General features: G+C 40.9%; 1 protein-coding gene across 1 annotated transcript in view; it reads right to left on the reverse strand.

The window, feature by feature from the left end:
- Positions 1 to 26,285, reverse strand: part of LOC120299225 (hematopoietic progenitor cell antigen CD34-like) — a 45,493-nt gene extending 19,208 nt beyond the window's left edge. Inside the window, exons 1-2 of the mRNA XM_039323828.1 lie at positions 26,173 to 26,285; positions 576 to 616 (exon numbers count right to left, since the gene is read on the reverse strand). Coding sequence (XP_039179762.1) covers positions 576 to 616; positions 26,173 to 26,285 — 154 coding nt within the window. The remainder of the gene's footprint in view (positions 1 to 575; positions 617 to 26,172) is intronic.
- Positions 26,286 to 27,840: the final 1,555 nt, after the last annotated feature.

Genomic DNA, 27,840 nt, shown 5'->3' on the forward strand with positions numbered 1-27,840 from the left:
ATTAATCACATTATACTTTTCCCCATTGCAATTAAGCAATTTGAGAGTGGGAGAACAGGTGGAAAGGGCAGGCAGACAGCTGAGGCTTCTTGCTTAGGCACCAGGGTGGATGGCAATAATATAAGCAGTCCCTGATAATAAAAACTTGGGGACCCATTGCACTGAAACTACAATATCATGGCTAATACAGGGATAAAAAGTCAGGGGTCTTTGTGATTTCCCAAGCCATAGAGGTGTGCTTCCCACATGCAATTCCTAATATGAAAGAAGAGGGGAATTATTTCATAGATATTTTTATCCTATCCTTGCTTGCTTCTTTATTCTGGTCCAGTTACATCTGGAATGCAATCAATCAACATACTCCTCAAAGGTCAAAAACAGCTCTTTGCTGGAAACTCTTGCCCCAAAATGGAAGCATGAGAAAGGTATCTAGAGGTCTGAAATACATAAAGGGATGAATATAAGTATGTATATATGTTTATATGTTTATATGTATATATGTATATATGCATGTATGCATATATGTATAGGATCAAATGCTATCAATACCCATCTGAAATCTTAGGTTGTCCTACCAGGGACAAAATTAATATAGACAGAAACCATATCAAAGGACCTGAGAGGAAAAAAAACAAAGACAGAAAATATGGGTCATCTTGAAAATAGCGAGAGTTTGATTGACTGGAAGAGAACCAACTGAGAATCAAATCATGAAGACAACTTTTAAGAATTTGGACAAATAGGGAAATCAAACAGGAGAGAATAACCAACTATGTCAAAGACTGAGCAGATCTTATAAAGATGGAGGAGTGAGGAGAGCTGGATTGGGAAGTGGGGCATTGAAAATACTTGTTGTAAGGGCCAATCAGAGGATGATAGTGGCAGAAATCAGATGGGAAAACTTTAAAAGTAGGATTGAATGAAAAATGCTGGTGGAATGAAAGATAGCTACTTTAAGGAATTTATGATGCAGGACCCGAAGGCAATTAGAGAAATAAAGAATAAAGATATAACTGAATTAGCATGCCTGTGCATGCACACACTTATATATGCCTCTTCATTATTTTTTTTTTTGCAAGAAATTTCTGTATTAGAATAGGTGTTTCCTATCATAATACATGTATTTGTATACAGATGTTTTTAGTAATTGATGTTGTTTTTGTTTGGAAAATTGTACTGAACTATTCACAGTAGTGCTGGATTGCAACTTTACTTTAAACTGTGCTGGCAGTAACTCATAGAAGCTGAAGTTTATCAACATCTGGACAGTTATCTCTAACCTAATTCTTTGTATTTTTTCACACAATATTTAAGATAATATTTCCATTTATAATTCCAGTAATAAAACACTGATACCTTAAAATATTTATTCCTAATTATTTTGTCATTTTAGATTAAATGCACTCAAGCTTTCCAAAATTAGTTGATTCTAACAACAAATGCTAAAAATTTCAGACTTTCAAACTATTGGGATTGTACTACATTTTTTCTTTAAAAGTCAAGGCAAACTTGAAACTCAGGTAACAAGAGAACAAGTTTTAAATCGTTATTTCTATAATCCACATTTCACAACAGCTTTGTTTGTTACCTTTTGTGAAAATATTACAGACACCTAATGTAACTTTTGAGCTACTATTATTGTTTCTGATAGCAGACAATTTTTCATGTGCTTCTTTCATGAGCCATACCTCTCTAAGTTCCTTTACAATTGTTTGAAAGTATGTTTTAGAGGAATTTTAATCATGGTATTTTTCTTCTACAGGTCAAAAGGCTAGAAGCAGAACAAGAAATCAATTATTTTCCAGTGTTTGGGCAAGGTGTATATTTATATCCACCAGCCTTATTAAAAGAACATTCTGTTGTGCAAAAGGATATGTTGCCATTGCCAAGAATTCTGGATTATCTTAAAATTAATCTAGAACAAATGTTTAGAGCCAAGTGCCTGAAACAGAGTAATTGATGTCTCATATAACATAGCTCAGGATGTGTGTATTAATGCTGCAAGTTCACCATAGTGTTAGCCAGACATTATTTTGTATTCACTGCATGAAAGGCTATTTGTATACACATTCCAGTTTGCAAAGAACTAACATTCATGTATTTGTATCCAAATTGTAGACATGTGAGAGTTGCATGCTCATTTGTATACACATTCACTGAGTGCTTAGTTTATATTTGCTTGTATGAACTGCTGAATTTATGGTAATTACAAATCTTCTTAATATAAACTACTGAAAAAAAAACAGATTTATAGTTTTCATTTGATTTAGTATTAAATTTATATCCTGCTTCTTGATAGTAAGTTAAAATAAAATAGAAAATACTTGATACTATAAAGTATAAGATGAACAAAATTAAAATCCTACTAGGTAACTTCTACCTTTTAGGATCAACTATCAACAGTAAAGGGACAAAAAGTAAAAAAAAAATAAATGCCAAAGACTAGCACTTGGTAGAGCAGTCATGAAAGTCTCAGAAAAGATTCAAATGTCTTTATGTATCTATGCCTACAAAGATAAGAATCATGCAAACCGTGGTAATCTCTGTGGCACTCTATGGAATGAAATTTTTGGGGGGGAAAGCATGATAGGAAATGTACTGACACCTTTGAACTTTAGTGTTGAGAGGACTGCTGAGAATACCATGGACAGCTAAGAAAACAAATCAATGAATAATCAAACAAATCACAACAGAATTCTCCCTTGTGTCTCAAATAATCCCACTTTAGACATGTTATACAAAGACCTAGTTCTCTGGATAAGGCTCTAATACTGAGAAAGGTGGAAGGAAAGAAAGGACGACAACCAATGGCAAGGTGGATGGATGAGTTAGAAGACCTGAAAGACCAAGTTAGTGATAGATTGTCATGGAGAAAATCTATTTACATGGATGATAGGAGTAAAAATGACTTAATGGTACTTAATAATCACTTGTGAAAAATAGAATAAAATATCTGTGTTTTCCCCGTTGTTTTACTACTTTATAATCATGATTCTGCTCTCACTCTTCAGTAAGAATGCTTGTTCTATCTCTGTCACAAAGAGAAACTAGAAAGAAATATAAAATGAAACTCCCCTCTCTGTTTGGCAGACCATTCCTGAAGACAAGGCATTCTCAAATCTGCAGGAACCCAGATTCCTTATAATAATCAAGTATTATAGGAATTACCTGGAAGACAGGTATCAGATTATCCATGTGGTGGATTGATTAGTTTAAATTTTCCTTCTTCCCACCTACTAGAAACCTGTATTTTCAAGACTGCAGTAATGAGTAATGATCAGATATATTATAGAAATCAAAGGAATTGTTCTGTGAGGTTAAAATTCCTAATGAATTTAAGTAGCTATTTTGAATAGTACACTTTGTGTTTAAAGTTCATATTAAATTGCTTTAAACATTCCTGATCCCTTCTTTGTTAGTTTCTTTAATAAGTGTGCTAAATTGGGAACGTATATAAATTTTATCATTTTTGTATGCTCTTGGGTATGCATGCTTGCTTGATTTTTAAGGCAAGAAAAGGAAAGTCTTGGAAAAGGGGACTTGTCTTTTTGTAGAAGTGGAAGCCCAAACTCTGGATCATCACATGTTTAAACTGTAAATGGCTGTAAATCAAACAAGTGGTAGTAGTGCTTCAACCCTGGAAGTAAAAATGCAGAATATTGTAACCCATTCAACATCACTGAGATGATGCTGTCACACAAATTAGATATTTGTTTTTCTGAGGAACAAGAGTGCAGTGCTTTGTGTTCAATATTACAATGAAATTGAGAGATGTTATTAGTGGTGTGTTCAAACATCTGTGAGGCACAAGTTGAGGTGATAGGGAAGAAGTGTTAAGATCTCAGTTCCTTCAATTGTTTAAAAAACAGCTGTGGACCCTCTAGCACTTAAAAAGGGAGCTTATTCTCTTTATGTGCTTTGTCTACAGAATCAAATATTTCCATTCTGCTTTTGGGAAAATAAGTTTGTGCTTGTCTATATGGATGAGGTGAAATTGGGAAAAGCTTCAACAGGAAAAGCTTAAAGCTCTTCCGATGTATAGTGCTCTAATCTGATTCAGGTTCACTCCTAGCTGCATTTGTAGAAAAGAGAGAAATCCAGCCAAGGATCTCATACTATTTTTCATCTAGTTGCACCCTTTAAAATAATAAAAGACACGACAACTTGTTGAACAATGAATAAACTTACTCAATAATTATCCTTTCTCAGAAGGCTTTCTTCCAGCAAAAATATTATATGTAGTTGAAAGGAGGATTTAATCCAAAAATCATTGCCATATTTCTTTAGGAAACAATGATTTCATCTAGAGGTAGTAAGGCTCTGAAAATGGACAGTTTGTCCCATGAAGTAAGCTAGCATACTTATGGCTCTAGATCAGCATAAATCTGCATTGGGCATCTCACCTAGAGGAGAGAGCATCCTTCAATTCTCATTGGAACTACTTTTGCTAGTAAACTGCAGATGAAAGCCCTGGGTCAAAATCCTATAGTTTGAAAACCCAAGAAAATAGGAATGGCACTACTGCATTTAACCCTTTCCAGGTAACATGGAAGGATAAGCTTGAAGGATAAATCCCCCCCCCCCAAACCCCCACACAATTCAAGAAGTGAGTGCATGCTGAAAATGCCATCATTTATAATGGTGTCAAACTGAGACTTGACCTACAACTCCACACAATGTTTAGGCTGAGACTTAAAATAGTATCATGGAAATTCTATGCTTATCTTAAATACAAAGTAAGTCTAAACTAATCAGAAAAATCAGTCTTTAAAATAATGTTTGTCGGTAATTCAAGTGCAGTTAAGTTTGCATGAAGCACAAGACTTTAACTGCAAAGAAAACTGTCACTAATAGCTAAAACAAGGGCTCTACATTTACATCTGTGTTTCTGACCTTGCTAACAGAAAATGTCCTTCTGTAATGACACGGTTTACAGATATCAGTGGAAATATATGAGACATACTCTTTTATTAATCCATAGATTGAACTACAGAATTAAAGACTTTTAAAAAAAATCAATGATAGCCCATTATTTTAAGTATACTTTCAGAAAAAAATCTGTAAAAAGATCTAGTATGTATCTTGATAATTTGTGAATATAACCACATGTGAAATTAAATCTTATTCAGACATTGAATCTATTATCATGCTGCCATCTTATGGACAAAGAGCCAAAATGTAATAGAAATACAGTATCTCATCAATTTTTTTCTTACATAGTTTATTCATAAAACTGATGTTGATTAATCAATTAGATAAACAGATCAATCAGACAAATTGCTGTATAACTTATATATCAGTTGACAAAACCTTGACAAAATGAAATCAGTTGAATTTGAAAGCAAAAGTTTTAAATAACATTGGTCAGAGTGACCAGAGTTAGCAGCTCACAGTAAATATCAACATAAAAATAAAGATGTTTTCTGGCTTCAGTAACTCCACATGGGTAAAGTCTGAATTTAATGTTGTATGATTGTTACTTTTAGTGCAGCAATGCTTTTTCAATAGGAATGGGAGCAATTATTACTGGGCCTCACATTTGGGTATAATTCAGTATTTCAAATGATGGATCAATATCTTTCAAGGCAGCAAAATGAATCAGTTAAAATATAATGCTAATGGTTATTTTATTACTTCAGATTCCCACAAACACTTTGGTTTATATAAGCTTCTATGGACAAAAACAATGAAAAACAATAGATTAACATGAGATGTAGCAAGTGCTCTCGCTGTGTGTGTATATGCTCAAATGAACATTCTGTCCCTGTACCTCCCACAGGAAGGTCCTGAATATAGACTACAGCAATCGCAATACAAGAATTTCCACACCCACAACTGTCATAAACTCATGCAAAGAAATCAGGTCGATCACAATTAGCAGCACCCAAGCTGTTGAATAAAATAAGTGGGAAAGCCTGGCACCCTACAAGCAATTCGCTTAACAGACACACTGACCTACAATCAGCTTGCAAACCCCTCATAATCCAAATCAACTGCACAACCAACCAGAGAGAACACTGACTCTTAACCAACCCACGCAAGCTCCCCTACAACCAGCACTTCACCTGCCAATGACCCTCACCTGATGTAACCTCCCCATCACAAGACCCATCACAAAACTCCCATTGATGACACCTGACCTCTCACAAGATCCATTACAAGACCCTCATCTGACCCATCACAAGACCTACTGACCACACTAAGCCCTTATAAATAGAAGAATGTTGACACTGACATCCCCTAAACTCTGCTGAAGATGTTACCTAACCAACCCACAAGTTCAGAGAGCTAACTTTCACCCTCATAAATGGGAAAATTAAGCCTACTCATCTAAATGTATATTTACTCAAGTTCCATTGACTCACTTCTAAGTGAACAGCCTGAATCAGTGAGTTTAGATGGCAATAAATTATATGTCCTACAACCTTTACAGGTAGAGTGAGAAAGAGTCTTTTCTGTTATGGCACCAAGGTTATGAAAGTACATCCTTGGGTAAGTCTATAATTATGCCACCTAAAATATATTAGAAATGTATCTAGACTTTGGGTCATATTCAGTCTCACCTATCCATCACACTTCCCTAAAAAAACAAATGACATCAAGAGAAATGACTTCAGGAAGTTAATCCCCTGCTCTGATGTCAACCATTCTTCCAGAGAATTTTTTTTGCCTTTCCTGTGCATGCTTTCTCCCAGGAGAATACTGTTTGGAGCAACTCCTTTGCCAGCTCCTGGCTCATCTACTCTGCTTATGTTTTGGCTCCAGAGGACACACTTGAAGAACAGTTCCCTAGGGGATGGCATGAACTATCTGCTAATTCTTGAAGGTTTGGTTCTTTGTAAACCTTTGCAAATGGGTGATGTCATGGAAAGAACAAATCAGCTTTGTGGTCAGAATTCAATGTAGTACACATTATTCAAATATGCAGACATGTGGCAAAATGAAAACTTAGAAAAACCTATATGGTACTGCAAATAATTCCTTAATGGCTAGAATTCCTTGGATCTTTGAAAAGAAAAACTTGAATTATTGTTTGAGAATCTGAATTACTCTGTAAAATGAACTTAATTTAATTTAATATCAAATTTCTACAAACAAAAACAAAGTGGTTAAAGCACTAGGCTAGAAACCAGAAAACTGTGAGTTCTTTTCCACCTTAGACTTGAAGGCTGGCTGGATGACTTTGGGCAGTCTTCTCTCTCAGCCCAACCTACCTCACAGGATTGTTGTTGTGGGGAAAATAAAAAGTATTAAGTATCTTCACCATCTTGAGTTATTTTTAAAATATAAAAACAGGATAAAAATGCTTCCTGTAACCCTAACCATAATTCCAATAAATGTGATTACTATAAACATTTTATCTTTAAAGACAATCTTATGAATCTTACTCTAAGGAGGGTGAAAAACATGTTAATCCTTCATCAATCTGTATGTCAAAAAGGATTTTTCTCTGCTTTCCTTAAAAAGGGCAAGAGCAACCATAGGTCAGTGATGGGATTCAGCTGGTTCACACCACTTTGGCAGAACCGGTAGCTAATCATGTGTTGCCCAGGCCCAGAATGGACTTCCGGGCCAGAGAAGAATCCATCCACACAGAGAACTGGTTGTTTACATATTTGAATCCCAGCACTGCCATAGGGGTAGTATAGTTATTGAGGGAAGGAAGAGGTTGTCAGTTAAAGAGGAAGTCCAGGAAGTATGAGGCAAAATATTGTATTTACATTCAGGTCTCAACTTAGAAATCCTATTTTAGCATCAAAATTCTGGCTCTCATACAATTTTTTTTTTCCTTTTTATCTAGGGGCAGCCAATCTCTGCTCTGGCTATTGTAGAATTTGCCTTACAGAGGACAAAAGATATCAAGCTACTACATCTCTCCTTCATTCTCAATCAGAGTTTTCAGTTTGATGGAGATTCTACAATAGTCAGAAACATTCTGCATAATTCTGTCTGTTCCTTAACCACTCTACCAGAGTATCAGTTCCTTTGCCTTGCTAAATCTGAATCCATGAATTTTGGATTTGCTGCATCTAATGTATTAACCACTATATTTCAGTATGGTTCTAGCCTTTTGAGAGTGGTTATATAGAATCATCACATAGTGGTGGGATTCAAATATGTGAACAACCAGTTCTCTGTGTGGATGCTGCTTCCAGAAGTCCATTCTGGGCCTGGGCAACAAAAAATTAGCTACCAGTTATGCTGAAGTGGTGTCAACTGGATGAATCCCACCACTGCACCTGCAGCATTTGTCTTGTCCCTTTGCAACAGCTATTTACAACATAAAACTTTCCTGTAAGGAAGGAAGCAAAACAGATGAACAATCACCACATCTCCTTTATCTGCCATAGCTTTTTGAACTACAACTGATTTCCTCATACATAACTTTGGAATCTGAAAGTTTGCTTGCCTTTTTTTTTTTTTTTTTAGATGAATGCTTCAAACCAGTCATCTGTATTAGATGCAGGGGAAGCTATGTGGTGCATTTGCCTTTTTTCTGTTCTGAAAATGGAAGGTTTAACAGAATTAGATCAAACTGCACATATTTGTTAGAGCCATTTTAAGAAAAAGCAAATAAAAAAGAAAAATGATGAATTATAAAATGACCCCTTTCTCTTTTAAGGAAGAACTATGTTTCTTCAACCCACTCATACCCATTTCTTAGATAGTGAATAATTTTATGACTGTAATAGATATATCTTTGATGAAATAATTACAAGCTTTTCATCTTCCTAGGAATAGAGTGGAATAATAAGTATGCACTAGTGTAAATTGCATTGTAACCTCACTTTTGCTTTGCATGTTCAAACCATGCACTTTTAAAAATAATGTAAAAAATATAAAGCAAGGCAATGCTCACAATAATGTAAAAAATATAAAACAAGGCAATGCAAATCTTCCTTGCCTCCATATACTCATCACATCTGATGCAACAACTTAGTCTTGGGAAATGTGGGAAATTCTATATGCATGTTAGTATGTACATGTTGCGTCCTTGGCGGGAAAACAGACACGAGAAGCAGCTGGAGTTCTCAGTTTCTTTTATTCAGCGTTCAGCTTACAGGAAGATGGCTTCAGCCTCGCCCAAACGCCTCGCAGCCTCTTATATAGGCAACTCCCGGGTAAATGGGTTACTTTTCCCGCGCCAGCACCCGCGCATGCGCACGGCGCTGGCGACAGCCTGTCTGGTCCCGGGCAGCTTTGCACCTGCCCGGGACTGCCTGCAAACGCCCGAGCCGTTTGCAAAGGCTCGGGACATAACACCCCTTTCCCCCGGGCTAAAACTACTACCAACATACAACATTTATTTTATATGACATTTTGCTCCCCAGTGCTCCCACTGTTTACTGGCCTTTGCCTTGCCAGCAATGTTATGTAGTCTTCTAGGTACTTAGGAGATTTCTTTGCTCTCTGTGACCTTCTTAGCTGTGGGTTACTGGCATAAGTCCCCTGACTGGAGGGAGGCGTGAGCCTGTTCTCTCTATTGTGCCTGGTGTCTTCCAAGGACTGTGCCCCGATGCCTGGCCTGCTTGCTTGCCCACCGGGCTCGTCAGGCCAGGGCTTCTGTTACTTTGTGACCTGGTTGACCTACCTAGCTGTAGACCCTCAGGCCCCTTGAAGTGATAGCCGCTGCTGGGCGTCTCTGTAGAACCTCCTAGGTCAGTCCAAGACCTGTCAGGAGGCTGTTCATTCCCTGAACCCCATTCTGGGCTCGGGAGCTCTTTGGGTTTCTGTACTTTCCCCAAACTCAGGTGTTCCCTGATTTGTGCTAGGGTTGTTGTAGTCGGGACTTGGTTCCTCGACTAACTCTGTGTATGTTTGACCCCCTGTAGGATTTGGGGTAAGGTCAGGCCAACTTTGGGGATTGTGTGCCAGCTCTCTTGCGGGGAATGATTTGTTGGGATGCCCCCGGGTATCCTCCGTGACTGGAGTGCTGTGTGACGTGTGTGGAACGTGAGTATGCCCCCGGGGTGACTCCCTGGCTGGAGTAGGCATGAGTGCCTGTTGTGTGGGTAAGCTCCATGACTTCCTTTTCGGAGCAATTGCGGAATCTGGGGACGGGCCGTTTGTGGCTCCCTCAGTGGAGATGGGCAGCAGCTCATGCCCTTCCTTTTGCTCCAAAGGGTCCCCCTCCCCCCCTGGAAAAGACCCAGGAGTCTCAGCAGAAAAGTCTCGCCTAGAGCGAAGTTGGTCGATGTGCCGACGTAGGACACGACCGTTGTCCAGGGCAACCTCGTATGAGAGAGGACCTGTGATCCTGGACACAGAAGCGGGGACCCATGTATGACCAGGCCCGTAATTGCGAGCCCAAACCGGGGCACCCACAAGTAGTCGTCTAGGTGCCCTAGGATGTGAGGTAGATGAAGGCAGTCTGTCCGGATGCAACCGGTCAAGTCTCGTAGTAAGTTGGCGCCCCCAACGAAGTTCAGCTGGACTTCTCCCTGTAGAAGTGGACGGTGTGGTGCGATAAGAAAGGAGAAAGTCAGCCAACCTGTGATGCCAGTCCCCGTAGGTGAGTCTCTTCAAGGCGTCCTTTGCGATGCGCACCATGCGTTCCGCCATACCGTTGGTGGACGGGTGAAAAGGCGCAGACGTGGCATGACGAATCAGGTTTTCCTGTAAGAAAGCTTGGAATTCGGAGGAGGTGAATTGAGGGCCGTTGTCGGACACAATGACATCTGGCAGCCCGTGTGCAGCAAAAATCCCCCTCAGTACCTGAATAGTCTTTGCAGTGGTGGTGGATGAGACAGGCACAACCTCAAGCCATTTTGAATGGCTGTCAACAAGGACCAAGAAGAACTGGCCCTGAAAGGGCCCAGCGTAGTCAATGTGCACCCTAGACCATGGGGACTGTGTTTCCTCCCATCTATGCACAGGAGCTTGGGCATCTCTGGGCGAGATCGTTGGCACAGGTGGCATGCGTGCACCTTAGCCTCAATATCTTTATCTAAACCAGGCCACCACAAGTGGCTTCGTGCAAGAGCCTTCATACGGACAATGCCAGGATGACCCTCGTGGAGGGATTCTAAGACCCTAGTCCTCATTGAGGTGGGAATGACAACTCTGTTTCCCCAAAGCAGACAACCCTGAGAAAGGGACAGTTCGTTTCTTTTGGACCAGAAACTCTGAAACTCAGGACTAGGGCAGTGCTCAGGCCACCCGGACAGGACCCAGGAGCGGACACGTGAAAGTGTGTGATCTGTACCCGTTTCAGCGGTAACATCCCTGGCACTAAGAGGGAGCTCGGGCAAGGCTTGGATTGATAGAATGTTGACAGCTGGCGCGGGGTCAGCTTCTACTACTGGCAGAGGCAACCTAATGAAGGGCCCCCAATCAGCATAGCCCATTCTTTCCCAGGCTTGTGGAAGTAATGAAAAATCATATGAGACAAGAAAATAGACCAACTAAGCATTTAGGGGAAATGATGTGGGGAGTCTGCTTACGTGTGGTAACCAGTCCCAGCAGAGGCTTATGGTCAGTGAAGACCGTGAAATGCCTGCCATATAGAAAATCGTGGAATTTTTTAATTCCAGCAACAACAGCCAGAGCCTCCCTGTCTATCTGAGCGTAGTTGCACTCAGCAGAAGACAATGTTCTGGAGTAATATGCAACAGGAACCTGAGTTTCCATCAGACCTGAGGTGGCTCAGGACAGCTCCAACCCCGTAAGGGGACGCATCACAAGCGATGCACACAGGAAGGGACTCGTTGAAATGTGCAAGTACACTGTTAGAAGTGAGCAAAGCCTTGACTTTGTTAAAACAACCCTCATGCGTTTGTGACCACTGCCACACTGCTTGCTTGTCTAGTAGCCTGTGAAGAGGCTCAGCTACACTAGCTGTATGTGGAAGAAAAGAATTGTAGAAATTCAGGAGGCCTAGGAAGGCCTGAAGTTCGGCCTTAGACTTTGGCCTGGGTGCTTGTAAAATAGCAGTTAGTTTGGATTCAGCAGGATGAATCCCAGCAGCATCAATTTTGAATCCCAGAAATTCAGTAGAAGGCACCCCGATCTTGCATTTGTCTTTTCTGAGCTTGAGGCCTGATTCCCTGAATCTTAACAGGACAGCCCTAAGTCTTTCAGCTAGAATGTGTGTGGAGTCTCCTGCAATCAAGACATCGTCAAAGTAGGGGCAGACCCCTGGTATACCTCGTAGTGTGTTTTCCATTACGCTTTGGAAAATCCCAGGAGCGACATTTACTCCAAACTGTAGCCTTTTTACTTTAAAGGCTCCCCTGTGGGTCACAATGGTCTGAGCTATGGCAGCATCATCATCAACAGGCAGCTGTTGATATGCTTGAGCTAGGTCAAGCTTTGCAAAACACGCCCCCCCTTGAGAGAGGCCAGGATGTGACTGACCACAGGAACAGGATAGGCATGTTGCTGCAATGCCTTATTGAGTGTGCATTTGTAATCAGCACAAATGCGAATGTCCCCATTTGCCTTTAGAGGCGTGACAATGGGGGGTCTCCCACGGGCTGGAATCAACAGGTTCTAGGATTCCCTGTTGGATTAGTTTGTCTAGTTCAGTGTCAATCTTACTTTTAAAGCAAAAGGGACCCTTCTTGCTTTAATCCTACTGGGAGTGACAGTGGGGTCTAGCTTTAAGGACACAGGGGGTCCTTTGAATGTGCCCAGCTGGGGGCTAAAAACATCTGCAAATTCTTTGCAGACTTCCTGTAGGTCGAGTGTTTGTAAACTGTTGAGTCCTGTGACGTGTATCCCCAGGGCCTCAAACCAATCGAGTCCTATGAGACTCGTTCGTTCACCCCCTACTACTAATAAGTCTAGTGGACCTTCAAAACTCTTGTATTGCACGTTAAGGGTGGCCTCCCCCTTAACACACACTCGAGTTCTGAAAATCTGTTAATACAATATCAGAAGGCCTTAACTTGGCCTTAGACCCACTTCTGGAACAAATCTTCCTAAATGTATGCAATGAAATGATGGAAAGGGCAGACCCTGTGTCTAGTTCCATAGATAATGGAACCCCTTGTAGCTTCACGTTGAGTGACAGCTTTTTCTTCATGGGCTTGTGTGTGCCTGTTCTACAGATGCTTCTTCGCGAAGCGCAAAACCCTACCCTATTCTGGCTGGGGAATCTGGTACCTTTCAGGCGTTCTTCTTGGGGTTGTGCCTTTCGTCGGCTCAGACACACAGCTGCAATGTGCCCTTGTTTGCCACATGCCCGGCAGGTAGCGGAGCGGAACTTGCAGTCGGTTCTTCTGTGGCGACCTCCACAGCCGATGCACTTGAGCGGAGCCGAAGAGTTTCCCTTCTGGTTCTCTTCCTTCGCGGGGTGTAGACGGTCGACTTCCTCGTCCGGATCCTCCTCGGAGTTTTGTCGGACGTCTTCCTGGTGCACGGACGCACCCTCTGCACTGTTTCTGATCGGCCGCATGTTTTTGATGGCGCCGCCTGCTGCTTCTTCTGCGGTGACTTCCCTTAAGGCGTCTTGGAAGGATAATTCTTCCTTTGCGAAAAGTCTCTGTTGTAGCTCGCGATGCCTTAACCCGCACACGAATCGGTCCCTCAGTCGTTCCTCGAGGTCCTTGAACTCGCAGGGCTTGGCGGCCTTCCGTAGCGCGGCGATGTATTCCTTGGCTGTTTCACCGGACCGTTGATCCCTCTGCTCGAAGGTGTGGCGCCATGAGATAACGGACACCTTGGGGTGGAAGTGCTCTTTCAGCAGCTTCTTCAGGTCTGCGTAGCTTACAGACTCTACTGGAACAGGTGCTGCAAGGTTTTCTGCGATTTCGAAGGCGTCTTGGCCGCAAACGCAAAGCAGGGTGGCGGCCTTCAAGCTATCTTCCCTCACTTGGTTTGCCTTGAAGTAGTTCTCCATTCTGGATACGTAGGACTCCCACCGCTCTGGATGTGAGACGTCGAATTCCGAAAGCCTTCCGATTTTCGCCATCTTCGGATCTTCAGGAGACGGGTCTATCAGCCAGCCTACCCCCGAATGCGCACCGGATTGGCGGGTAGCTGCCGAGTCGACGCCGTTCCTCTTCCGCCGCTCAGGACTCCTTGGGTAAGCTTACACTTCTTCCTTTCCAGGTAGTGCAAGGCATCCCACCTTCGTCGCCAGTGTTGCGTCCTTGGCGGGAAAACAGACACGAGAAGCAGCTGGAGTTCTCAGTTTCTTTTATTCAGCGTTCAGCTTACAGGAAGATGGCTTCAGCCTCGCCCAAACGCCTCGCAGCCTCTTATATAGGCAACTCCCGGGTAAATGGGTTCCTTTTCCCGCGCCAGCACCCGCGCATGCGCACGGCGCTGGCGACAGCCTGTCTGGTCCCGGGCAGCTTTGCACCTGCCCGGGACTGCCTGCAAACGCCCGAGCCGTTTGCAAAGGCTCGGGACATAACAGGTAGGTAGTGACTTTAGGCTGATTCCTCTTTTGACTGCATCCCCAGGCTCTGCCACTGCTTCCCTACATTAAGTTTCTTTGAAAACAAATTATTCATGTGACATTTTTGGCAGCAAGACATAAGAAAATTGACACTGCCTTCTTTCCAACATGTACCCTGGAAAGTCTTGGTGGTCTCCCAACTGAGAGATAACCTTCTCTAGTCCTGCTTTTTATTCAGGTGGAACTAGCAGGGTGGAACTATGTAATGAGACTGGTGTCTATTAGGATTAAACAAATATAAAACACTTGGATGAACACAATTAGTTTCCATTAGCTCCTCGAAAAACAACTATTAAAAAAAATCGGCAGAAAGCTTCATGTACCATCTGTCTTGTCCCTTAAAAAACAAAAAACAAAAAAAAACAGATGTATGGTTTAAAATGATTTTCTTTTTTGGCAAAATAAAAATAATAATAATTTGTCGGATGCAGAAAACATTGTGAAATCTGCTCTTAAATCTCACAGTATTCTGTAGGACAAGGTACAGCTAATGTTTATTATTGGTTGATTCTGGTAGGTATTAAGCCTGGCATATGCCACCCAGTCAATAGTGAATAAAATTTCCATTTTGGGCCAGTTGATACTGTGTGCTTTCAATTTTCAGAGGAGGTGAAAGATCACCAAAAATGATAAATGTCCATTCAAAGAATCCTAGCAAGAATTTCTCTAATAGTTATCAGTGGTTCTAAATATATGGAAGAAGAATTTATAGAAGATTTACCTTTAGCTTCTGAAGTGTTTCTTTTCCACAATTAATATGCCTTATAGTATCTTATAGTCATCCATTTCTCTCCTTTGTACTACTGTTTCAGATTATTATTATTTAATTTATGACTCATCAGATAGCATGTATGGCTCGTACCATCGCTCTATATCATACTATATGCAGAGGCAGATTTTAATGTCCTTATAAAATGATTAAGATAAGAATGTCTTTCTTGGATTTGAGATCTACCAGCAAAATTATTCCACAGAATATTTAAATCAGAAAAGTGACACTGAGTTAGTTCTTGAACAATTGTCTTAAACAGAACATACTTCCTGTTGAGAAAATATGCATAAGATTGTGGTGTTATGTCATCTTCAGGAGAAGTTAAGAACAGTTTTCAATGTGGATTGGCTGATTTAATTTCCACACAGACAAATATTTTCTCTGTTCAACATTCATTCATTGTGTTAAGTGAATAAATATGAACTTCCCATCATATCTTGTACACAAGACAACATGACTATTCCAGTTCTCCTCATATGCTTTATTACAGAGAGATTGGGATCAGTGGTGGGATTCAGCCAGTTTCACCAGTTCAGCAGAACCAGTAGCTATTTTTTTTTGTTGTTGTTGTTGTTGCCCAGGCCCAGAATGGACTTCCGGAAACAGCATCCACACAGAGAACCGGTTGTTCACATATTTGAATCCCACCCCTGGTTGGGATGGATGGCGCTGTAATCCAAAACTTCTGCAAAGTTACGCAGAGTGTTAGGATGTTAAGCAGTCACTTAGCTCTTTTTTTTTTTCTCAAATGCTTTTTCCCATCCATGAGCAATCAACAAGAGAAGCAAAGTGGAAGAATTAGGGGTGACATGATAGCTCTATTCCAATATTTGAGGGGCTGACAAAAAGAAGAGGGGACCAACCAATTTTCCAAAGCAGCAGAAGGCAAGATAAGAAACAATAGATGGAAACTAATCAAGGTGAGAAGCAACCTAGAACGAAGGAGAAATTTCCTAATCGTAAGAACAATTAATCAGTAGAACGGCTTGCCTTCAGAAGTCATGGGTGCTCCATCACTGAAGGCTTTTAAGAAGAGACTGGACAGCCACTTGTCTGGAATGGTATAGGGCAGTGATGGCGAACCTTTTAGAGACTGAGTGCCCAAACTGCAACCCAAAACCCATTTATTTATCGCCAGGTGCCAGGTGGGCGTGGCCCACTGGGTAGGCGTGGCTGTGGTGGTCATGGCAGATTGGGTGGGAGTGGCCAAGGTGGGCGTGATCACCTCAATGTTGCTCGTGGGGAGGGAAACCTGTGGGGGCTGGGCAGGGTTGGGGGAGATCCAGGGGGTCTCTGGCAGGTGGGGCTATGGATCCTGCAGGGTGAGGTGAGGCAAGGCAAGGCAGGGCGGGGATGCCATTGTCACAGGGCAAGGTGAGATAGGAGCCGGGGTGGCTGTTACCTGACATCATCAGCCCCTGCACACAGAGGCCAACAAGCACATGGGTGCTTGGATGCATCCAGTCACATAGGACCTCAGTGAGTCAGCAGGTGGCTGGTTGAAGAGGGACGGTTGCCATCTCCGGGGCATGGTGCATATGCCGACAGAGAGGGCTCTGAGTGCCGCCTCTGGCACATGTGCATTGGTTCGCCACCACTGGACTAGAAGACCTACAAGGTGCCTTTCCAACTCTTTTATTCTGTTATCCCAGTCACTGTGATATTATTGGGAAAATGATGCATTCTCTGTTAACAGTATCAATTTTGTCAGAGTGATGTCGTGATGGATATGATATAGCTTCTGACAGATATCCTTGTTCTCTTTGCTTAGTCATAACTGAAGTATCCTGCATTGGGTACTTGGGTAAACATTTCAGACTGTATTAAGAATCACTGAAGATCTCACATCACATCCCATTTCATGCTCTTCCTGTAGAAGAGGAATTTACTTTAAGGAAAAACACCCATGTTGCCGCGAGGTGCTTCAAATGTCTTGCTCACGATTGAAAAATCTGAGAAATGTCCTCTATTGATTTTAAACAGGGAGCAGTTTTATTTTCTTACACTCTATTTCTGCTCAACTCAGATTATCCTTGCCCTGCTTTGGAAGGAACCAGATCATATTACCTAGTTCAGATCAAACACAGTTCCCACTGACTTCCAATCAGGTCAATGCAAACAGAACAGAGGTGCCATGGTATCTCCCAGGAGTTTATTACAAATTTGTTTAAAAAAGAGATGGCTCTAGTTGTATGCATAGCGATTCAAACCTAACCTTTTGAAAAATGAGCAGCTAAATCTCTGGCTGGGAGGATGAACATATCTATTTAGTTTTCTCCCACCTTCAGAAGTTTTAAATGCTGTTTGGGAAATGACTCAAGACTTGCACAAGTGAACTGAATCTAAGCCTGCATCAGTATATCTGCAAATGTCAAATCTTTCAGTTCCTGCTCTCAAGGAGGTGTTAAAGCAAAAATTGTGCTTTAAGGGAAACACCCCAAAGTGCTTTTTCTGAGGCAACTGGACTTTCTTGTTTTTCTTTGAAGATGTTTTGCTTCTCATCCAAGAAGCTTCTTCAGCTTTGACTGGGTGGTGGGGAATGGAAGGATTTATACTCCTTGTTGACAGCTGGTCATTTGCATCCTTTTAGAGAGTTGTTGATGATCCTGGATCCTGGAGTTTATTGGTGTCCTCAGGGTCACCTGAGTGGTGCAAATGGGTGTGGAGCCTTCTTGGAACTGTTGAAAAGACTGTGTTGTAGACTGAAGATAGATGATGTTGCATCTCTCCCCCTTTATTGAGAGAGGGCTGTTCAATTTTGACCTAGATGGCCTCTTTGACCCTTCTTTCAAACCAACAGTCCTGTCTGTCCAAAATGTGGACTTTGCTGTCTTCGAAAGAGTGGCCATAGACATTTAAGGTAAACACCTCCTGACGTAAAAACTTAGATGAGTAATTATGTCCTCAACTGCAATTTTCTTGCAGTGTTACCAAAGTAGTCTGTGAATGTTTCTTTCTGGACACATTTTCGAGTTCCCAGCTAGCCATCAACCTGTTGAACCTGTGAGATTCAAAGATGGAGAGGGCAATGAGTGAGATTCCCTCAAGTGTCTTCTCTTCCTTCTTTACTTATAACAATTGGAGAAATGTCTTAGGGCAGTGGTGGAGAAAAATGAAGACAGAATGCCACCACAGTTATATGACCATGGTTGGGAATATGTCCAAACAGAAACCAAATAACAGAGATGGAAGAGACATTAGAGGTCTTCTAGTCCAATTCCCTGCTCAGGCAGGAAACCCTATACCATTTCAGACAAATCATTGTCCAATCTCTTCATAAAAACTTCCAGTGTTGGAGCATTCACTGCTTCTGGACGTAGGTTGTTCCACTGCTTAATTGTTCTGCCAGGAAGTTTCTTCTTAGTTGTAGGTTGCTTTTCTCTTTGGTTAGTTTCCATCTATTGCTTCTTGTCCTGTCTTCAAGTGCTTTGGAGAGTAGCTTGACTCCCTCTTCTTTGTGGCAGCCCCTGAGATATTGGAACACTGCTATCATGTCATCCCCTCATCCTTCTCTTCTTTAAACTAGACATACCTAATTCCAGCAACCATTCTTTATATGTTTTAGCCTCCAGTCTCCTGATCATCTTTGTTCATTCATCCACTTTCATTCTTCCTGCAGCTCTCATATCCAGCAGACCTAACTGAGGTTAGATGGCCCCTTCTGGAGAAAAGCAAGGTGAAGATTTAAGTTGCTGAGATTGGTCTTCAAAGCTTTTTGTACATAATGTTTCTCACTTGTAGCAAACTTACTACAAGTTAAATATCACTGGGGAAGGTTTAATTAATCAACTTGGGCATTGCCTTGTGAAAACTAGGGGTAAGAAATCAGGAGTCTGGGCAGAGTTCCAAGTAGTACAAGTTTAGTTCATGCCAGTTATACAAAAGAATCTGATCTATCTAAGGGTCAAGGCAAATTGGCACTAAATAAGAGTCAACAGGCTTCAAAGGGGTTGAACTAAGGTCTCTTATCAGGGCATAGAGATTCCAAACTGATTATGTTATTTGACCCCACCCCCAGGATCAGTTGGTGAAGCTACTGTAGGATTCTATTGAACTGTGGAGCTTTTTGAGGAAATGGACAGCCTTCATAATATGCCTTTTCCACCTGTAAGTTAGATTCATGGCCAAGGACTGACTCTGCTAAGCTTTAGAATCAGCCATAGTCATCCAAGTGCTACATTAAAAATTCTGCTATTAGAATCCCAGTCTTATTGCTCCACCTGCATTTCCTGGGAATCACAAATAAAAGAGATATTTGCTGTGATTATTCTTGCCTCAGATGAGGAGAGCACATCTTTCTCCATCTGTCCTCGCCACTTTTTACAGAGGCACGATTGAAATCATTTTAACAAACTACATCATTCTCTGTTTTGGTGGCAGCAGTGCCTCAGATAGAAAGTCCATAAAGAGAGTGGTAAGGACAGCTGAGAAGATCATAGGAAGCTCGCTCCCTGGCATTCTGGATGCTGCTTATAAGTGCTTATATGTGCTTAGAGCTCAAAGCATTGTTAGAGACCCCACACACCCACTTTATGGTCTGTTTCTGTTGCTCCCCTCTGGGAGGAGGTTTTGAAGTATTTATAACAGGACTACCTAATTCTGCAACAGCTTTGTTCTCTGTGCCATCCATCTGGTAAATTCGCAAGATTTGTGTTTCTCACCATGCACATGTATACACAACACGAATTAAACTGTTGTTTCTCTGTGTCATAGAATATATCTGAATTTATTTATTTATTGTCATATTTATGTAGTCATATATCGGAGGTGGTGACCCTTTGGCAGATGAATGCAACAAAATTTCATTTTAATGTACGCCGATTATTATTCTATTCTATTCTATACTCTACTCTACTCTACTCTACTCTACTCTACTCTACTCTACTCTACTCTATTTTACTCTATTCTATTCTATTCTATTCTATGAGTTGGAAAATGGAATGGCTGATGGATAAAGTTTTCTTGTTAAGAGTTTGTTCTCCATTTTTTTGTTTTTAAAGCTGATAATTATTGGGATATTTTTCTTAAGCCAAATGAATGGCTTCTAAGAAATGCCAAATACCCACACCCTCAAGGAGATGGAACAGAGAAGCTAATTAAAGCAATTAATTGCTACCCTACTGTGTTTTCAAAGACAGTAATTTTAAATGTGTGAGATATTTTTTAACAAGAGAGAAAGACAAATAAATACTGAAGAAGATAACCTCAGCTCTTGTGTTCTTCAGATTAATCTATCTGTTGTCCAAATGGAATGTCTTAACCTTTTGTGTTATTTTCTTCTTTTTCCCTCCTCCATCTAAAGTTTTCAGTTGTTGGTTTTTTTTAATTTCATATTAAGCCCTCATTGCAAAATCAAATTGAATTAGAAATATTAATTGAACTACCAGGTTAGAGTAAATGACTTGGAATTTCTACAATGTTAATAAGGCGGCCCATTATATACTTCATTAAACAAGCTTGTGTGCTTGTGTGTATTCATGCTGATACAGGAATCAGACCTGGCTTTGTGATCAAAGGTCATGAGGATGATTGTAAAGATTTAACTGGGTCTCCCAGATTCCTTTAGAAGCATCAACCAAGGATGAAGCGTTGCATTGCAGTTTTAATGCAGTGGCTGCATTAAAATTTTGCCCAGCCTTCTGAGGGATGAATTCTAAAAACTAGCAAGTAGGACCAGGATAGAAACCAGATATACATGCATATCTAAATTATATATGATTTTCATTTAAATTTGTTTACAAACAATTATGGTCAATATAAATATTTTCTAGTCACATAATAAATAGTTTTCCTCTTTTGTCCCATTAAAAATAATGATTTGCTAATATTCCAGATGTTTTTAGGACACACACAAGTCTTCAAAGAATTACATACCTACCACAGGGTCTTATGATGTGGCCTTTAAGTGGTAACATTCCACTCAAAAGATGTTGAATTCTTCAGTTGCTTCTAACCAATTGAACAATGAACCATGACAAGAGAGGATTTTTTTGGATTTAAAGAAGAAAACTTGTTTTGCTAAGGCTTGAGGGCATGAGAATACCATCTGTCTGCAATTCCTTCAACCACACACTTCCTATCCCTAGATAATGCAGTAATTCTTTTGACCTCAAAATGGCTATATTATAGAAAAAGAAAAATAGATATCTACTCACATATATAAGATTTTTTTTTTTTCATATTTGTAATGTGCTCGAAGTTAACAACATTATACAAAGTGACAGCTTTGTATTAGGATGAGGATGGGAAAAGAGGAGGAGGAGGAGGAGGAGGAGGAGGAGGAGGAGGAGGAGGAGGAGGAGGAGGAGGAGGAGGAGGAGAAGAAGAAGAAGAAGAAGAAGAAGAAGAAGAAGCAGAAGAAGAAGAAGAAGAAGAAGAAGAAGAAGAAGAAGAAGAAGAAGAAGAAGAAGAAGAGGAGGAGGAGGAGGAGGAGGAGGAGGAGGAGGAGGAGGAGGAGGAGGAGGAAAAGAAGGAAGAAGAAGAAGAAGAAGAAGAAGAAGAAGAAGAAGAAGAAGAAGAAGAAGAGGAGGAGAAGAAGAGGAGGAGGAGGAAGGAGGAGGAGGAGGAGGAGAGGGAAGGGGAAGAAGAGAAGAAGAAGAAGAAGAAGAAGAAGAAGAAGAATAAGAGGAGAGAGAGAAGAGAAGAAGAAGAAGAAGAAGAAGAAGAAGAAGAAGAAGAAGAAGAAGAAGAAGAAGAAGAAGAAGAAGAAGAAGAAGAAGAAGAAGAAGAAGAAGAAGAAGAAGAAGAAGAAGAAGAAGACGAAGAAGAAGAAGAGAAGAAGAAGAAGAAGAAGAGGAGGAGGAGGAGGAGGAGGAGGAGGAGGAAGGAGGGGAAGAAGGAGAAGAGAAGAGAAGAAGAAGAAAGAAGAAGAAGAAGAAGAAGAAGAAGAAGAAGAAGAAGAAGAAGAAGAAGAAGAAGAAGAAGAAGAAGAAGAAGAAGAAGAAGAAGAAGAAGAAGAAGAGGAGGAGGAGGAACTCTTCTTCTATTTTGTCTTTTTGGAAAAAGAATTGCAAATCTGTCAGTTTTCCACACAGTGTTTTTCTAACAATGGAACTGCATGTCACCTTTATTAATGCTGTAAAAGTAGAAACTTTTAGATAAAACATGGAATTTGCACGTGTGCTATGTAGTTTTTTTTTTTTTTAAGTGTCTAGAAAAGGGGGCTTAATGTAAATCATCACTTAATATACAATATGTGGTTTTTAAGAATGGGTTTTAATCTTATTATTTCAATACCTTTGTTTGAAAAAAAAAAGATAGTTTGTTGTTATAGAAAGTAAAACCAGAATCTCAAAAGGTCAAAAGGTTAATTCCATTTATTGTAATAGATATTCAAAAAGTGTCTCAGCTGGCAGGACTTTTATCTTACAAGAAAGGGACTGAATGAAAAGAAAAGAGGCTTTTTGTTGTGAAGAGACAAACTTTTGCAAAAATCCTCCAGGAACAGTTGAATAAAATAGAGAGGAAAGTTTTCCACATATTCTTCCTGACTTTTTCATTAGTTCCTAGTTAAGGAGGGGAAAAATGACATCTATAAGAAGGTCTCCCCCCCCCTCTCTCTCTGTCCCTCCCCCACCCTGTGTGTGTATATGTGTGTGTGTGTGTGTGTGTGTGTGTGTGTGTTCCTTAAAATGGCATATTATGTTCAAAAAATGGGGCAATTATAACCATTGCTTCAACAATCTGTTCTCTAGAATACTGTATATATTGCATTATTTCAATTCAGTTTGCTGAAGAAGAAATTCAATTCCACTCTACCTCCTTCTCTTCTTCTTTCTCCTCCTTCTATCCATAAAGAAGAATATTTTGCTGACATTCTCGGTGACCATGTTTTGAGTTTTTGCACTTATCTTGTAACAAAGCAATCAGATAGAAAGCTTCTACAGATAATTCGAAGATATATATAGATGGATGGATGGATGGATAGATAGATAGATAGATAGATAGATAGATAGATAGATAGATAGATAGATAGATAGATAGATAGGAGAAAAAAAAGAGGAGAGGAGGGGAGAGGAGGGGAGAGGAGAAGAGAGGAGAGGAGAAAAAAGATAGATTATGTTTCTCTGTCTATATTGAATATAAATAGCTACTTATAGTTACTAAATTTTTGCTTTTTTAATCCAACAGAAAAGCCACCAAATTTAAAGAATACTGTCCACCTTAGATTTTCCAAGGTGGACAGTAGTCTTACTATGAATTTAAACAATACATAATCTTGGAAGCAAGAAAGAAAAAGAAAAAGCAGGGGAAGTATAGTCTGCAGTCTCCTTGTTTTAGATATTTTCAAAAAGATTGTAGGTCTCATTTCCCATGCAAAACTAAACCTTTTACTTCAGCTGTTATATTATAATCATCCAAATATCCAAGACTCCATATTACAAATATGTCATTATCTTTTCCCTTGCTGGAGTGGTGGTGGGGGGGAGGATGTTAGCCTGATTCAGGCTTAAAAAAAAGAAATTCATTTCACTCCAATAGAAAGAACTAGCAGATGTTGTGCCTATTATTGTAATAGCTACTCAGCCAGCCATTGGTAACACATGCCCTTAAAACATTGCTCACCCGTGATTCTGTCTGAAATGTGATGCAGCCAACTGAAATTTTAGATGGTTGCCCCTGTGATTGTATAGGGCAGATGGGGAGGAAGCTAACCACCAGATAGCAAGAACATAAGTGAGCATTCAGATGAGGACACCCAAACTCCTTGGTGGTCTCCCATTGCAATGAACAAGGACATACATTCAATTTTGAAGCTACTAAGATTGTTGGACGAGCAGGGATAAAAATAGCCAGGGAAGTGATTGAAGCCTGGGAAATGGGCCTCTCATGAGTCAATAGGAATGCTGATTTGCCACCAGCTTATGAAGAAATTAGAAGGTGAGGGCTTGGCAGCACAAGGAAACAACAGCCAATGACTTAAAAGCCAAACATCAACACCCCACAACCAGGCACCATAAAAATACTACCACAGAACAGCCTAAAGTACACACTCTGCTAGAAGAAGTTCCCCAAGGATGGGGTCCAGCATGAGTCCAAAAGCTTGGAAAAGTACATTTCTGGTCCTGTGACCTGACCAGACTGGATTGAAGCATTATCCTGGGACACCTATATTCACCTTCATTCATTAACATAGTTTTAAGTGAGTGAAACTCTGAATAGTATCTGGAAAATGAGAGAGCTTAATTAGTATTGGAATTAACTAAAGAGAATCACAGAAGTATCTTTCTATCTTCTTGATTAATTGCCTTTCGGTGGCTTTATTTCATTATAACCATAACCACCGGGTGATGATCTGGGGCATATTAAATCACTAATGTGGGCATGACTTTTCTCCTTTTTCTCAGGTTTTCCAGACTTTAGAGACATCTTCCCTTGCCCTGATAACTCCAAAAGAATGGATCTAGGCAGCTTTCCAGGGCTGGCATACTTTCCATAAAAATACATATCGAGAATATTGAGTACATAACAGCTACTTGGGTTGATGCTGATCAGGTGTTGCAGGGGCAACTCACACAATATTGCTATGCACAGAAATGGAGATTAGTAAATCATCCAAATAAATCAGTGGTTCTCAACCTTTTTAATGCCGCGACCCCCAACTGGTCGTAAGTCATGGACTATCCAACTGGTTGTAAGTCGAGGACTACCCAACCGGTCGTAAGTCAAGGACTACCCAACCGGTTGTAAGTCGAGGACTTTCCCTGCCCGGGAGCGCCGCGCATGCGTGGTGCCGCCCCCTGCGCCAGCCAAGGCGTAGCTGGCAAGCGGCAGAGACGGCATAGGCCGACCACCGGCTGGGCCACCAGCTGGCCCAGCCCAAGGGAGGTAAGGCACCCGCAATCCTCACTGCGCCTGCCGGCCTCCCACCTCCCACCCCTGGTCCTCTTTTACTTACATTTTTAGTAGTTGCTCAGCAGGGAGAGGTGGAAACTTTGCTGCAGACAACTTGCAGCACTGTTTGCAGAATGGGACTTTTGGTGGGCTCAGCAGGGCAGAGACAGCCTGGACAATTCCTATTGGCTTTTGAAAGCCAATAGAATTAGACTCTATTCAAGAGAGTCTATTCTATTGGCTTTCAAAAGCCAATAGAATAAAAGGAAAAGGAAAAGGGGAAAAAAATGGCAGACTGCGTTGTTTGGCAACCCCCATGAAATGGTCGTTCGACCCCAAATGGGGTCGTGACCCACAGGGTGAGAACTGCTGAAATAAATAGAAGGGACATTGCATTGGCAAAATTACAGGGTTTTCCTGATGTGGATGTCACATTAGTACCTCTTTGGCCCTCTCAGTCATGTAACGTGTGTTACTGATTTTGATGTAAAAGGTGAATCTCCACTATAGAACTATTATGTAAATGACTACTGCTCTTGAAGAACAATATTGTGTCCCTTAAAACAGCTTATAACCCCAGAAGCAACTTCAAAGTAGGTTCATTTAAATTAAAATATGACTAGGATACAGAGAAATCCATTCATCAGTGAGTACATTAAGGGAGGAACATCCTATTCTCTTTAATTTTCTTTCTAACTGAGTTTTGTTTTAATGGGGGGGAGATGCTAATTGCCATTTGGTATCACAAAAAAATGTCCATCTGTTCTTGTTCTGCAAAATTTGGGAAATGACCATTTTTATTCACAAGGTCAAATAATTCCATCATATTTAGTAAGAAGCCTTTTGCTTTTCATTTAAACATCAGAAACAAATTCCCATACTGAAAGCTCAGAAGTCTGTGAAACATAAGACAGAGGGAAATATACACATGGGTATTACTGTCTACTCTGAAAAGGCATTCCTTAAATAGGTAGGGCACCCTTTGCTACAATAACAATCACAGACGCTTTGAAGATATAATTGACAAGCAATATTGGACTCACCGGGGTAACAAAACAAAAACAAAGCACTAACCGAAATGCATTCTCTTAGGACAAGTCAAACAAATTATGCAAGTAGGAACAGAATAACTTTTGGTATAAGGGAGACAATAACTTACCTGTTCAGCGTGAAAATATTCTTTAAATCAAATAAGGAATTTCCATGGGCAAACCAAGAAAGAAAAGTGAAGATTGTGCATGTCTCTGGCATGGTAGTAGGCCACGTGGCCATGATCTCAAAAGAAGTCAGGTGGAGAACAGGGTCATTTTGAAGTCTGATCAATGAAGTTGATTGAAAAGATATTTCGGTGGCAGTTTGTCAGGTGGGACTTAGCCCTATCTATTATTTCTTTCCCATAATTCTGTGTGAAGCTGAACAGAAGTAGCGGATGATAGAAATAATATGCTGGTAGATTTGAGGCTGGCGCAAAAGAGGAAAAGGAGGAAGAGGAGGAGGAGGAGGAGGAGGAGGAGGAAGAAGAAGAGGAGGGGGAGGAGGAGGAAAAGAAGAAGAAGACAGAAGAAAGAGGAGCAGGAGAAGAAGAAGAAGAAGAAGAAGAAGAAGAAGAAGAAGAAGAAGAAGAAGAAGAAGAAGAAGAAGAAGAAGAGAAGAAGAAGAGGAGGAGGAGGAGGAGGAGGAGGAGGAGGAGGAGGAGGAGGAGGAGGAGGAGGAGGAGGAGGAAAAATTGGTGCCACCATTTTTTTTTTTTTACTTTAAATACATTCTTCTACATTGAGAACTCTGCTTACTTCTTGGGCATGTTCTTTGGTCAAGGACAATTGTAACTCATATTTAGGAATGATATCTGGGAAAATATACATGTTAGCCCAAGGACTGAAACCTTTCCCACAGCTTCAACACATTCTGCTAAAGGTTTGCATTACAAGGAACATGTGTAGGGTTTTGATGCTCCTCAGCTCTCCTATCTTGAATGGCTTGTTTTTGGTAGGGCTGATTCTCTTTCATTCCTGCAGCTGTTGCTTTCCTTATTATCTAGAGCACGGGTGTCAAACTCATTGCGTCACATGACGTGTCGTGATGTATCACAACTTTTTTTTTGCATTGCCAGAGCTGGGGTGGGTGCGGCCTCTATATGATGCAACCGGCTCGCGGGCCGGCAGTTGACACCCCTGATTCTAGAGGATGATTCTTGTATCCTTATCTCAAATAGGACACAATAAAAAGATGCACAAAAATAACCTCATTCAAGCATCAGAATCCCTAATTCACATTGACCAGACCACCTTGACTGATGCTAAGATCAGCTTTAATGAGGGTGAATATAGTATGTTTAAGAAGACCAGGAAGAGATACAACTGATAGGTTTAAGGAACATATTACTACAGAGATTTTGTTCATCAAAATTGACTGAGTTCCACTAGGAACCCAGAGATGGATTCTGTCATCAGATCAGGCAGAAAGAAAATCTATCCTAGGGTATCTCCACTGCTCCTCATGGGCCACACTTGGGGGCAACTCTCCTCCAGGGGGGCTGCTGGTGAGGAGGGGGTTGCAGGGGGAGGTAAGGTTGGGGCAATGGCACGTGTGGCCACAGAGAGGGCTCCGAGTGCCACCTCTGGCACCCATGCCATAGGTTTGCCACCACTGAGTTAGATGATCATTGCATGAAACAAGAATGTGATGTCATTAAGCTTTCATTATGACATTATCTTAGGTTTGCCTCTACCTTATCTTTATTTGTTTCTTTATATGTTTATTTCTGGGCCACTAAATATCTGAGTTGGGCTTATACACTAACAATTGTAGTAATGTTTTTTTATCAATG

Source organism: Crotalus tigris, unplaced genomic scaffold (assembly GCF_016545835.1).
Source record: "Crotalus tigris isolate CLP2741 ecotype Arizona unplaced genomic scaffold, ASM1654583v1 scf7180000024283.532456, whole genome shotgun sequence".
In the NCBI taxonomy this organism is placed as follows: Eukaryota; Metazoa; Chordata; class Lepidosauria; order Squamata; family Viperidae; genus Crotalus; species Crotalus tigris.